Below are 14158 nucleotides of genomic sequence, written 5' to 3'. Positions count from 1 at the left end.
TCCGGATGACGGGGACCCGGACAATTACCCGGCGGACGCCCCAATGGATCCCACTCCACCAGGGACCCCAGACCCATGGGAGGATTACAATAACCCTGATATACCAGATATACCTCAGGACGACCTATACCCATCCAGGCCGTCTCCTCCAGAGGACTCCTTAGGGTTTCATCATTTAGTGCAGAGAGCAGCACACTACCATGGGGTGGACATGCACAGTGAACCAGTGGAAGAAGACTTCCTACTGGATACATTTGACATACACGACAAATCCACTTCTATTTTACCCATGCTTAAGGGTGTCACCAAGCACGCTACAGAGGTGTTCAAAGACCCTGTCAGGGCCAGAGTACTGAACCCTAGAATAGAGAAGAAGTACAAAGCGGCACCCACAGACCCTGCATACATTAAGGGCCCTGCTCCCCTAGATTCCCTAGTTGTCTCCACAGCTAGAAAGCGGGCTAACTCCCAATCCTCAGGAGAAGCCCCACCGCCAGACAAGGAATCTAAACTTCTGGACGCGTCTGGTAAACTCACCGCCTCCCAAGCTGCAAACATGTGGCGCATTGCAAACACACAAGCACTGCTTGCGCGATATGACAGAGCACACTATGACGAACTAGAGGCTCTTATGCAGCACCTTCCAGAAAAACACAAGCGCAAGGCTCATGACCTAATACAGGAGGGTAAACTAATTACAAACACCTCCATTAAGTGTGCCCTCGATGCAGCCGACACTGCTTCTAGAGCCATAAATACAAGTGTCCTGCTTCGTCGCCATGCCTGGCTCAGGATCTCAGGGTTCAAGCCTGAAGTCCAGGCGTCCATACTCAATCACCCCTTTGACCAGCAAACTCTCTTTGGGCCAAAGGTAGACGAAGCGTTGGAAAAGATGAAAAAGGACACAGACACAGCAAAGTCTATGGGGGCACTCCAAACACAAGCCTCTAAACGTTCCTTTCGACGCTCGTCCTTTCGTGGCACAGGCAGAGGCTCCTCCACCGATAACGCCTTTACCTCTTACAAGTCCCCTCCTCAAAATACCTTTTCAAAGGGCAATCAAAGGGGCGGTTACAGAGGCAACAACAATAAGGGCAGGGGCAAAACCAACAACACCCGTTCTGCCACCCCACCCGCACAATGACTCCCCTCCGCTCCCCCCAGACCATCCCACTCCGGTCGGGGGCAGACTACAAGACTTTATCCACACATGGGAGTCCATAACATCGGACAAATGGGTGACCCAAATCATTCGGTCAGGGTACTGTCTCGAACTAACATCTACCCCACCCAATATCCCACCAAGGCACCGTCCAATGTCTCAAGAACATTCCCCACTGCTCAAACAAGAGGTACTCTCACTCCTCCAAAAACACGCTATAGAGCAGGTCCCCGTCAATCAACAAAATCTAGGGGTCTACTCCCTATATTTCTTAATACCAAAGAAAGACGGGACCCTCAGACCCATTCTCGACCTCCGGCCTCTAAATGCCTACATACATTCAGACCATTTTCACATGGTCACCCTACAGCAAGTCCTCCCACTCCTCTGCCAGGGAGACTTCCTCACAACCTTGGATCTGAAAGATGCATACTTTCACATTCCAATACACCCCTCTCACAGGAAATACCTCAGGTTCGTGGTGGACGGGCAACATTACCAATTCACGGTTCTCCCCTTCGGGGTCACCACCGCACCACGGGTGTTTACCAAATGCCTAGCAGTAGTAGCAGCACACCTCAGACGTCAACATATTCACGTCTTCCCTTACCTAGACGACTGGCTGATAAAAGCCGCGTCCTACGACCAATGTGTGCAACATACAAACAGCACCATCCAACTGCTCCACCAGCTAGGCTTCACGGTGAACTACCAAAAGTCCCACCTCATACCATCTCACACAAAGCAATATCTCGGGGCCACTATAGACACCTCCAAAGGTATTGCCTATCCAAACTCAGCCAGAATCACAAGCATTCAAGCCTTACGCAAAACATTCCTTCCTCAACACTCTCTTCCAGCAAGAGTGTTTATGAAGCTTATAGGAATGATGGCGTCTTGCATCTTCATAGTGCCCCATGCAAGACGCCACATGCGTCCACTTCAAGAGTGCCTAGCACAACAGTGGAACCAGGCCCAGGGGCAGCTGACGGATCTGGTGTTGGTGGACGGCCGCACACATCACTCTCTGCAGTGGTGGAACACCACAAACCTTTCCAAAGGGCGGCCGTTCCTGGACCCGGTTCCTCAGGTGACTCTAACAGCGGACGCATCGCTCTCCGGCTGGGGAGCGCACCTTCTACACCTCACCATGCAAGGTCTATGGACGCCACAGCAAAAATCGCTCCACATCAACCATCTGGAGCTCTTGGCGATCTTTCTAGCCCTAAAATCTTTCCAAAAACAGATTTCGGGCAAAGCAGTCCTCATTCGCACAGACAATATGACTGCAATGTATTATATCCAAAAACAGGGGGGGACACACTCTCCCCAGCTCTCCCGCTTAGCCCAGAGCATATGGAGATGGGCAATTCCTCAAAACATCTTTCTCCTGGCACAGCACGTTCCAGGCGTACGAAACACCATGGCAGATCTGCTCAGCAGACAAACGCAACAACTACACGAATGGGAACTGCATCCACAAGTTCTTCACCCATTCTTCCAACAGTGGGGGCATCCTCAGATAGACCTCTTCGCCACCCACGAAAACAAAAAATGCCCAAGCTTCGCCGCCAGATACCCACACCCATTGTCCAAGGGCAATGCGATATGGATGAACTGGTCAGGCAGATTTGCATATGCCTTTCCACCTCTCCCACTAATTCCATTAGTGGTCAGGAAGCTACAACAGCACTCCCTCACACTCATTCTGGTAGCTCCGACGTGGGCCAGGCAGCCGTGGTACACCACGCTACTACAACTGTCAGTGGTACCACATCAAAAACTGCATCTATCCCCATGCCTCCTAACCCAGAACCATGGAGAAATCAGGCACCCGGACCCAGCTCAGCTCAACCTGGCGATCTGGCTCCTGAAATCCTAGAATTCGGATACCTTAACCTTCCCCCTGATTGCATGAACATCATCATGGAAGCCAGACGTCCTACCACTAGAGCATGCTATGCCGCAAAGTGGAAAAGATTTGTAATTTACTGCCGTAACAATACAATCAACCCTCTAGATGCATCCATACAACACATCATATGCTATCTGCTCCATCTTCACAGGTGTAACCTGGCATATTCATCCATACGCCTACACCTGGCAGCGATCGCTGCTTATCTACAAAACAGACAGCATTTATCACTCTTCAGAGTGCCCGCTATTAAAGCCTTCATGGAAGGCCTTAAACGCGTAATTCCTCCCAGGGCACCACCTTCCCCTGTATGGAATCTAAATTTAGTTCTTACACGACTAATGGGTCCGCCCTTCGAACCAATGCACAAATGTGAGCTACAGTTTCTCACCTGGAAAACAGCTTTCCTTGTAGCTATCACTTCCCTTAGAAGGGTTGGTGAAATACAAGCGTTCACCATACAGGAACCCTACATACAAATGCATCACAGCAAGGTCATACTTCGCACAAATCCGAAGTTTCTGCCCAAAGTCATTTCCCCCTTCCACCTCAATCAATCAGTGGAATTACCTGTCTTCTTTTCGCAACCCCAATCTGTTGCAGAAAGGGCCTTACACACACTTGATGTGAAAAGGGCGTTGCTATACTACATACAAAGAACGCAACCCTTCAGGAAGACTAAACAATTGTTCGTTTCCTTCTCTCCACCACATAAAGGCAACCCAATTTCTAAATCAGGGATAGCTAGGTGGATTGTAAAATGCATACAAATTTGCTATCAAAAGGCAAAGAGAACATTATCTGTTCCTCCTAAAGCCCACTCTACAAGAAAGTTAGGGGCTTCTATGGCTTTTCTAGGGAATATACCCTTAGATGACATCTGCAAAGCAGCCACATGGTCTACACCGCACACCTTCACAAAACACTACTGTGTAGATGTGCATTCCAAGCAGCAAGCTAGGGTGGGCCAGGCTGTACTAAAGACACTTTTTCAAACAGCTGCAACGGATACCGGTGGTCGCCGCTAAGGTTGGGTACTGCTATATAATCTATGCTAAGTGTACAATCTGCAGCTCATATGCCTCGAACGGAATATGCTACTTACCAGTATGCATCTGTTCTTGGCATGTAGAGCTGCAGAGTTGTACACGCCCACCCGCCTCCCCGGCTACCTGTATCCGTTCCAGTACATCTTATTTAGATACAACACATGGGTTTCTCACTGTTATTACTACGCTCCATCATTTCCCTGTTGGCGAAAAACAATCTGAGGATGGAGCCGAAGACCATGCGCAGTACGGACCGAAGGAGGAGTCACCAAACTCGTGACTTCCAAAGACTGTCCAAGAAGAAAAACAAACTGCAAACATCCGGGCCCAACACCAGATGGCGATCTATGCTAAGTGTACAACTCTGCAGCTCTACATGCCAAGAACAGATGCATACTGGTAAGTAGCATATTCCTTGTCAATCCTTACCAGCGAGTAAACATAACCTAAATACCAGTTTGGAGGCTAGGCCCAGAATGCCCCCATTTTCATGGCAAGGGGCACCTAATAACCCCTCTAAGACTTGTACACAAAACGGCCCAAACCGTAGGGGACAGGAATGGCTGTGTCAGAACTCCAGACTAGATCGGGGGGTTATCGGTAGCCAACATCTAAGGGGATCTTATCTATTACCCCAATTCATAACTAGCCCTAGGGAAAATGCGTATAGTATTTTCCTTACCATTGTCCCAAGTTTAAATAACGAAACCAGAGAGTACGAAGAGTCTCTAATAAACAAAGTCACGCATTGGATCAGAAATAAACGTCCATGCTGTTCTATAATAAGATCTGACATCCTAAAAGCTGAACGCATCTGGCAAGAAACAGGGAACCTGGACGACATAAAATTAACTTTTCGTGCCAAAACTATCATAGATAATTTGAGAACTATGAATTTAAGAACACACTTACTCTTCGAGTCAAATCAGTTTTAGATTAGCAAAAACATCAGCGGCGGAGACAAACAGTCTATCGTTAGCACCTGAGGGGACTCCCAATCTAGAATCAGTTGACTACATGCGTGGCCTAGAAGGACTCCATTCAAGGAAAGCTCACAAGCCTCATGTTTTACAAGAGGCCCATTTGCACAGAAACCATCTACAAGAGCCATTAGCAATCGATATGAACACTGTCAATAATAGCCAGAGTTCCCCAAGTAAAACCCCCGATAGGCCTCCCTCCTATATAGCCCTGAAAATGTTAAAGATGTTGTCCTGGAAAAAAACTGGGCTACATCAAAAACTTTCTGATCCAGACTGGCAGTACTATGTTAATAACTTTGACCTGTGCCTCTTCCAGGAGACATGGGCGGTTGAGCCTTTGTATAAACTGGGCTATAGAACCTTTCATATAGGGGCCATTCCATCGAAGAGAGGAAGACCCTCTGGTGGGCTGATCATCTGGTTGAAAAATACTTTAAATACCAGTACAGAGATAGTGAACTCTGGTTCCAAGGGCATATTCAGGATAAAGTGTAAATCTGAGAATGGACTACTCACACACCTCTTTAATACATATCTAAGACCAAGGGGGTGTACAAAGGAAGCATTGGGTATCCGACATCTTGAGGAAGTGTTTGATAGCATTGAGCCACATGGAGCAGTCCTGGTGGGCGGCGATTTTAATTGCTGCTATGAACCGATGTCCGGAATGGACACTATCTTCCAGGAGGAAGATTTGGCCAGGGGAATTTCTCTACTTGCAACAAACAAAAAGGTGGCGTGCTCTACATCTGCAACTCAAATATTTCACTTTACCATTGAAAGAGGGTTAAAGGGCATGCAATGGGCGGTTCCCTTCAGACAATGGTTGTTCAAGTACTTTTACTAGAGGAAACGCCACTTCCTGCATTGATTATGTGATGGCAAGCATAGCATACTGGAATAAAATCCAAGACTTTCGAGTTGACAAAAGATGGGAGAGTGATCATTTACCATTATGTCTAGATCTAGTGGGAAGTTGGTTTGCTAAACACCCATCGAATCCAACAAACCTAAGAGATTCGTCTCCCACTAGTAAATAACAATCGGAGATCTGTCAAATGGCCAACAATATTAGATCAGGTTGAGCCCCTCACTAAAATATAAAACAACTTCTGCAATTTACTAACTGGCTATGCAGAGTCGTGTCCAGGGTCCATACTGTTCACCCAGATTCATCAAATGTCTGAGATTATAAAAATACAGTTAACCAAAACCCAGAGGAACACCAATAAACCAAGATCGCGACCAGAATCCTCGAACCCATGGTTCAATAAGGAATGTTCCAATGTCAAACGCAGACTCTTGGGGGCACTAAAATCTAAAGATGTAAACCAGATCAGTTTACAAAAAAGTACATATGAATGCCTTGAGGGATTGGGAGGACGCTAGCTGGAGTGACCTCATTGTAGCTGCAAAAACTAGAGACCAATACAAATTTTGAAAATTACTAGCACAGGGGAACAAAGTGAGTAAGGTGACTACTGATCACTTTTTGGATCCCGGTACATGGCGAGACATTTCTCCATGCTTTATGCCGCACCAGATGTACTCGCCTTAGACTCACGAGCACTCACTGAGGCATCCCTACCCGAAGCACATACTACACACCTTCAGTTTAGCTTAGAGGACACTGTGCTAGCTATAGATAGCATAAAGTCAGCAATGGCGCCTGGTCCAGATAAAATTCCCGGGGACCTTTTGAAACACGCCCCAGATGTTTGGGCTCCATATATGAATCAATTGTGCAATGCAATAGCCAGGGGAGAGCCTATCCCAGATACTGGGAAGGGGGCTAAGATCGTCCCTATCCACAAAAAGGGTAGTAGGGACGATCCAGCGAACTACAGGCCAATCAGCCTGATAGACATTACCCAAATGGTGTATGCCAAGCAAATTTTGGCAAAGTTAAATGCTTGGATGGCTGAGAAAGACATCCTTTCACCTTGTCAGGGCGGTTTTAGACCGAGAATAAGCGCAATTGATCAAGTATTCAGACTCTTTATTACAGCTTGGAAGTACACAAAGATAAAACATGGACACTTGTATGTTGCCTTCATAGATCTGAAGGCAGCTTTTGATTCCATTCCCAGAGATCTTTTATGGAAATCGTTAGAGTCCGGGAGTCCCAGTGAAGATTTTAGATCAGATCCTAAGGCTTCACAATGGGAACTTTGCAAAGGTTCGCTGGGGTCCAGGAGGGGAGCTGACGGAAGAAATCCCGATTAGGAGATGAGTGCGCCAGGGCTGTGTCCTGGCGCCAACCCTGTTCCTATTATACGTAAATGACATGGTAGAGCATCTTCCATACGCTTTACACGAGTCCCCCAAGCTTGGAGGCACCCACATTTTTGCCCTCACCTTTGCAGACGACGACAATACTGCTGTTGCGAACACCTAGGGGTCTACAAAACTTACTTGATAGCCTTGACAACTATTGCAAGACAAAAGGACTTGAGGTAAACCCCAATAAAACTAAATACATGGCTATCAATCCACATAAAAACTTTCAGAAAAGATTAACATTGAATGGGGTGCTTTTGGAATGTGTCCTTAATTTTGTATATCTAGGTGTTACACTAGACTCAAAACTTACATGGAAGTCTCATATAAATAAGTCCATACAATACCAATGCAGAACTCTATTCCTGTAGTGAAGAAACAGCACTCCACCTCATCAAAGGCCATTACTCCCGCATTAGAAGTTTATAAAGCTGGAGCTCAATCAGCTACACTCTATGGATCTGAGCTATGGGGAGGAGAAAATATTAAGCCTCTTATAATTGGGGAAAACAAAATCATGCGAATGCTTACAGGTTTGCCCAAAAATACCCCGATGATCCCTCTTACACATGATATTGGGATAAAAAGAATAGGATATCTTGCTGAATGGAGGCTATTGGCCTATTGGATCAGAATTTGGACAACAGAGGAATTGGAGATTTACAGGCAGACCTTGAGGGAGCTACTGCATTTGGATGTATTTGTCACTCTTCCCTGGTTGGCCCACATCCGCAAATGGCTCACCGAATTAGATTTGAGCAGCTACTCGGCAACCCCGAGCTTGCTGACCCCTGATTCAGGTCATAACACACAGTCACTTTAAATCCTGAGTTGGGGAAATTGACTACTCAATTTTTGTCTTTTAAACTGACCCCGAGATTGGAGTCCTTTTTAGATGAGATTGAACTACAACTGGCAAAGTCTCTCTATATGAAATTCAGGTATCAGATATTACAAGTCAACGCTTTTACAGCTAAATGGGCAAAACCTCAGTTAATGGTTAGTGATCCTAAATGCTCACTGTGTACACTAGGTGCTAATGAGGATATTGCACATGTTCTATTCTTTTGCGCAGCTTATGCTACCCCCAGACACAAGTGGATTAAGCCCCTGTGCAGAAATTTGACATCAGGAGCTATTTAGAGTCGCTTGGAATTTTAAAATCTGACAGTGGCTAACTTTTGGTATTTGGCGTTTAACACATTTTTGTTAGCTGTCAGCCATATAAGATATAGGAATGGGCTTAAGTTTTAAAAAGTTTAAAACAAAATGTATTTTTAGAATTTTGTATGTATTAACTTTTTAATTGTTTTAGATTGAATCATCAAATAATCCCAGCAGTAGTGGAGCCCATATTGGTCCGCTCGTGCGAATTGAATAGTTATCTTTGTACTGTATTGGCAAGAACTCTAAATCATGTGCAATAGGGGTCAAGACTAAAAGGAGAACATTTAAACAGTATATATGTCTTGCATTTTAGACCCTTGTAAATAAAACCCGTTTCTATGTTTATATTTAGAAGAATGTAAATTACAATATGTACAAAGATTTGTTTTATAAGCTTTGATGATTCTTTGAATCGAATAAAGATTTTTGATTATATTTAACTCACCTAGAAATCTCTAGTATATGGTACAAAATGTACTCCGGGCTTGGAAGTTTAATGTCAGTAGTGAGCTGCAGCAGCTATTATGTCATCATCTATAGTGGCAGTGCAAACATGGCTTCAGGCCTACCGGTATGGCCTTCATGTAACATTGCAAAACATGCAATGTAACTTGTCAAAATGAAATATTTTCGCAGGTGAAAACGTTTAAATATTAATGCATCAACCTTATGTGCTCCTTGTAGTCCACCGGGCCGTGTGCGTAGTATTTAATAGTAGTTGTCGACATTTCATGTTATGTCCTTGCAGTGAATGGCACCCAGAAGCTATTTTCACTGTGGTAGGCCTAGTTAGTCCTATGTAGAAAAGCAGAATATAGATTAAAATACTAATACTGTATGTCAGGAATAGGACCAGCAGAAAATCTAAAACTACTTTAATGGGTATTAAAAATCGAATTCAACGACGAGGCCTGAATTTTATTAAACATTAAGGAAAAATAACTTTTAGAACAATACCAGGTTCCTGCTTCAAGTTCTGAGAAGCTAATTTGTATTGGCTCTCAAGCTTCTCCCAGCGAGTAATTTCTAATGATTTCAAGAGGTCAGAAACCAGGTCATACATTTTCAAAGTGTTGATATGTCCTCCAGCCTGATTTTGTGAACTTGAAAGCAAAAGCATTTCTGCAAAGTCCATGCTTGCGTGTAGGTAAGTCATTTTTGCTTTTGGACCCATCCTGGCTTCTTGTCTAAGATTGTTCCAGATTCAGAATATAAATCAGACCCCACTTTTATCACATCATGATTTTCCTGCAGAACAGATTTCTAACCTGGATGCCATGAAAGCTTTCAGATGCACATCAACAGGGCTAAATACATCCGGCAAATTAAAAATACTTTTTTTTATATTTCTTCAGTTAAATGTCCCAGCACAGATGGCCTGTTGGTTGGTGATGTGCCTGGAATCTTGATACTAAAATTACCTTCAGTCCTGGCATCTCAATCCATGGCTTGCCTCGCAAGATGAAAGAAGGGCCTACACTTTCAGCAGGGTGTACTTTATGGTTAACAATAACGCCTTGAAGAGCTAGTTCTCAGATAAGCCATACCTGACCAGAATAAATGTCATTGCCCTCTTCTCAGATATTCACTTCTTGTATACTATGCATATAGACACATTGAATCAGTGGACATTTTATTAGTTATGAATTAAGTTATTTAGCTGTAATAATGATTCTGTGCTAGTGCTACAATCAGTAGATTCACATGTGACTGTTTTCCTGCCTGCCACAAGCCCTTATCTCTTCCTGCTCGGAAATGAGAACATTCCCCTGTGGTTAGGGTTTTGTTGCCTCTGTCACTTTATTGGTGCGGTTGGAAGTTCTGGACCTGTTGCTATTGGCAGTCTATGCACATTTGACTAGTTTTACTGCTAAACATGATTCCAGACACTCACCTGACAACTCCTATTTATTCATTTACACCTAAAATTTGTAAAATACATGCATTCATTGCTACTATTACAGGTAAGGAACTTTTTCTTGAAATATGGTTTATCAGTTATGAACCATTGAAAGCAATTTCCTGTCGTAGTGCAATGTTTGGGGTTCTGCGACCCTTGTTCTTATCTAATCTTAAAAGCTGCTTCACATGACTTGTCATCAGCTCTATTTCAGATCTCGTCGTAGCGTAAGCTATCGTCTAATAACATCAATAATACGTGTCTCCAAGAAGCAGTTCTACCATTCTCCATAATTTTGTTAACTTACTGAAGATGTAGGTCTTTATGCTAGGATAAGCAAAGTTTGAATCTGTTAAGATTTCCATGTTCTGAACCATAGGTGAACCCCTTATTCTTGGGTCCAAGGAATGCTGTACTACCTAGCTCCTTACCACTGCCGTATGGCGCGTGGGAAAGTAGTCCGTATGACTACCTGAAAACGTGCTTTGTTTCTTTACGTTGCATCGCAGGTGATTGGTGTTCTTATAAAACAATTGGAGTGCACTGAGCTTCTCCAATTTTACAGTCAGTTTTCCTACAGATGGATTTTCTTTCACAGTTATTTGTGATGGTGAGGTATAACCAAGAATTTAACAGGAAGTGAAAGAGTTGTTACAATCTTGTAGGTTGCAATTTTATCTGTTCTTAGCAACAAGAATATTTGTGTTTTCAGTGTAGGCCAAGAAAAGCTGTCGGTGGTTGGATCACCCTACTGGATGGCCCCCGAGGTCCTGCGAGATGAACCCTACAATGAGAAGGTGCGTTGGACATGTTTTCTTTCACTAATCGCTTGAAGATTGTTAATAGTGTTGAGGTGTTGAATTTCAGGTAAACGTTTTGTTGTATTGTTTAATTAGTGTAGTGGTTTCAATGACTCTTCATTCCTTGGCCCCACCTTTGATTTTGCCAGTGGCTAAGTTAGTCTGTTTCTCTGCATTACCTTAATTTAGGTTTATGAATTGGGCTCCTAATGTAGAAAATCGCCTTCTTATTGGCACCCTTGCTCATAAATGTATATATATTTTTTCTTTTTTGAGATGAAAGAAAATAATTTGTATGTGTTACATCAATGTACTATGTCCGCTATGTGCCATTGGACTAGCCTTCGTCTGCTTTGTTTCCCATATGGTACTTTCACTCACCTGTTGGGTCTCCTATGTAATATTAGTTTTCAGCTGTTAGACCTGTAGACTTGCATTTCCTGGTTGTTCTGGAGGACTACAGTGACATATGGTGTGAAGGCCATGCTGCAGAAGTCATTTTTGCAAAGAACAAAGTAGTTTGCCTACAGCATCTCAGGCGTGTGTGCACCCTATAGCTTGCCAACAGCAGCTCGGACGTGTGTGGCAGCTCAGGCGTGTGTGCAACCTATAGCTTGTCAACAGCAGCTCTGGTGTGTGTGCAGCCTATAGCTTGCCAACAGCAGCTCGGGTGTGTGTGCAGCCTATAGCTTGCCAACAGCAGCTCGGGCGAGTGTGCAGCCTATAGCTTGCCAACAGCAGCTCGGGCGAGTGTGCAGCCTATAGCTTGCCAACCGCAGCTCGGGCGTGTGTGCAGCCTATAGCTTGCCAACCGCAGCTCAGGCGTGTGTGTAGCCTATAGCTTGCCAACCGCAGCTCAGGCGTGTGTAGCCTATAGCTTGCCAACCGCAGCTCAGGCGTGTGTGTAGCCTATAGCTTGCCAACAGCAGCTCAGGCGTGTGTGTAGCCTATAGCTTGCCAACAGCAGCTCAGGCGCGTGTGCAGCCTATAGCTTGCCAACAGCAGCTCAGGCGCGTGTGCAGCCTATAGCTTGCCAACAGCAGCTCAGGCGCGTGTGCAGCCTATAGCTTGCCAACAGCAGCTCAGGCGCGTGTGCAGCCTATAGCTTGCCAACAGCAGCTCCGGCGCGTGTGCAGCCTATAGCTTGCCAACAGCAGCTCGGGCGAGTGTGCAGCCTATAGCTTGCCAACAGCAGCTCGGGCGTGTGGGCAGCCTATAGCTTGCCAACAGCAGCTCAGGCGTGTGTGTAGCCTATAGCTTGCCAACAGCAGCTCAGGCGTGTGTGTGTAGCCTATAGCTTGCCAACAGCAGCTCAGGCGTGTGTGTGTAGCCTATAGCTTGCCAACAGCAGCTCAGGCGTGTGTGTGTAGCCTATAGCTTGCCAACAGCAGCTCAGGCGTGTGTGCAGCCTATAGCTTGCCAACAGCAGCTCAGGCGTGTGTGCAGCCTATAGCTTGCCAACAGCAGCTCAGGCGTGTGTGCAGCCTATAGCTTGCCAACAGCAGCTCAGGCGTGTGTGCAGCCTATAGCTTGCCAACAGCAGCTCAGGCGCGTGTGCAGCCTATAGCTTGCCAACAGCAGCTCAGGCGTGTGTGCAGCCTATAGCTTGCCAACAGCAGCTCAGGCGTGTGTGCAGCCTATAGCTTGCCAACAGCAGCTCAGGCGTGTGTGCAGCCTATAGCTTGCCAACAGCAGCTCAGGCGTGTGTGCAGCCTATAGCTTGCCAACAGCAGCTCAGGCGTGTGTGCAGCCTATAGCTTGCCAACAGCAGCTCAGGCGTGTGTGCAGCCTATAGCTTGCCAACAGCAGCTCAGGCGTGTGTGCAGCCTATAGCTTGTCAACAGCAGCTTAGGGGCGTGTGCAGCCTATAGCTTGCCAACAGCAGCTCAGGGGCGTGTGCAGCCTATAGTTTGCCAACAGCTACTCAGGCGCGTGTGCAACCTGGCTCCAATGAAGACCACCACACTTTTTGTTTCCAGATCCCAACACTCTTCTTCTCTTTAGTCCTGTGCAGAGATCTTTTTGCGCAGCTCATTCACTTTGATAATTTTTCATACAATCTACATTTGCATATTTCTCTGCGGGCAATTGTTTCCTCGGGTGTTTCCTTCCTTGTAGCAGGTGAGTACTGCAGTCCATAGTACTTTATGCTCACCGGGCCTTTGAGGCAGAAGAGCTCTCTGGCTTAAACGAGGGCCATTCTAAGCCCCTGTGGGCATTTTTAATGGGCCATTCAAAATTATGTATTTCTCTGCCAAACGCTGAATTCCCAAGAAAGTAAACCATGCCATTCATCAGATCAAAACCTTTACCTTCCACAGGTTTAGCTTTGGTAGTGAAGCCTTCCTATCGAAATCCTAATTGCACTGAAGGTACTGAGGACCCAGGGCACATATACCCAGATGCATTCAGCCTACCCACTAGAAGACATGGTTTCAAAAACATAATGTTCGAGGCATATGAGCTGCAGATTGTACACTTAGCATAGATCGCCATCTGGCGTTGGGCCCGGATGTTTGCAGTTTGTTTTTGTTCTTTGGACAGTCTTTGGAAGTCACGAGTTCGGTGACTCCTCCTTCGGTCCGTACTGCGCATGGGCTTCGGCTCCATCCTCAGATTGTTTTTTTCCGCCATCGGGCTCGGATTTGATACTTCGTTCTCCGGCTTCGAAATTCTACGGTTCCAGCCTCGACGGAAAATCCTCGTTCTTCGAGTTTCTTAATCTATCTTCATCTCTCGAAGCGGCACTTTTCTCCATCCCGTACATCGGCACCGGCCTTCGGGCCCTCCTCGACTCCGGTCCCGGCCGATGGAAAGGACTCCGTTCAAAAAGTGCCCAAAATGTGGGTCTAAATTTCCCCACACGGACCTCCATCAGGTGTGTAACCTTTGTCTCTCCCCA

At 45.7% G+C, this 14158-nt stretch overlaps 1 protein-coding gene across 1 annotated transcript in view; it reads left to right on the top strand.

The window, feature by feature from the left end:
* Positions 1-14158, top strand: part of TESK2 (testis associated actin remodelling kinase 2) — a 566234-nt gene that overhangs the window by 475060 nt on the left and 77016 nt on the right. Inside the window, exon 8 of the mRNA XM_085602833.1 lies at positions 11169-11253. Coding sequence (XP_085458959.1) covers positions 11169-11253 — 85 coding nt within the window. The remainder of the gene's footprint in view (positions 1-11168; positions 11254-14158) is intronic.

The sequence above is a fragment of the Triturus cristatus genome, chromosome 4_2, assembly GCF_964204655.1.
Source record: "Triturus cristatus chromosome 4_2, aTriCri1.1, whole genome shotgun sequence".
Classification (NCBI taxonomy): Eukaryota; Metazoa; Chordata; class Amphibia; order Caudata; family Salamandridae; genus Triturus; species Triturus cristatus.
This window is presented reverse-complemented; position numbering and strand designations above follow the sequence as displayed.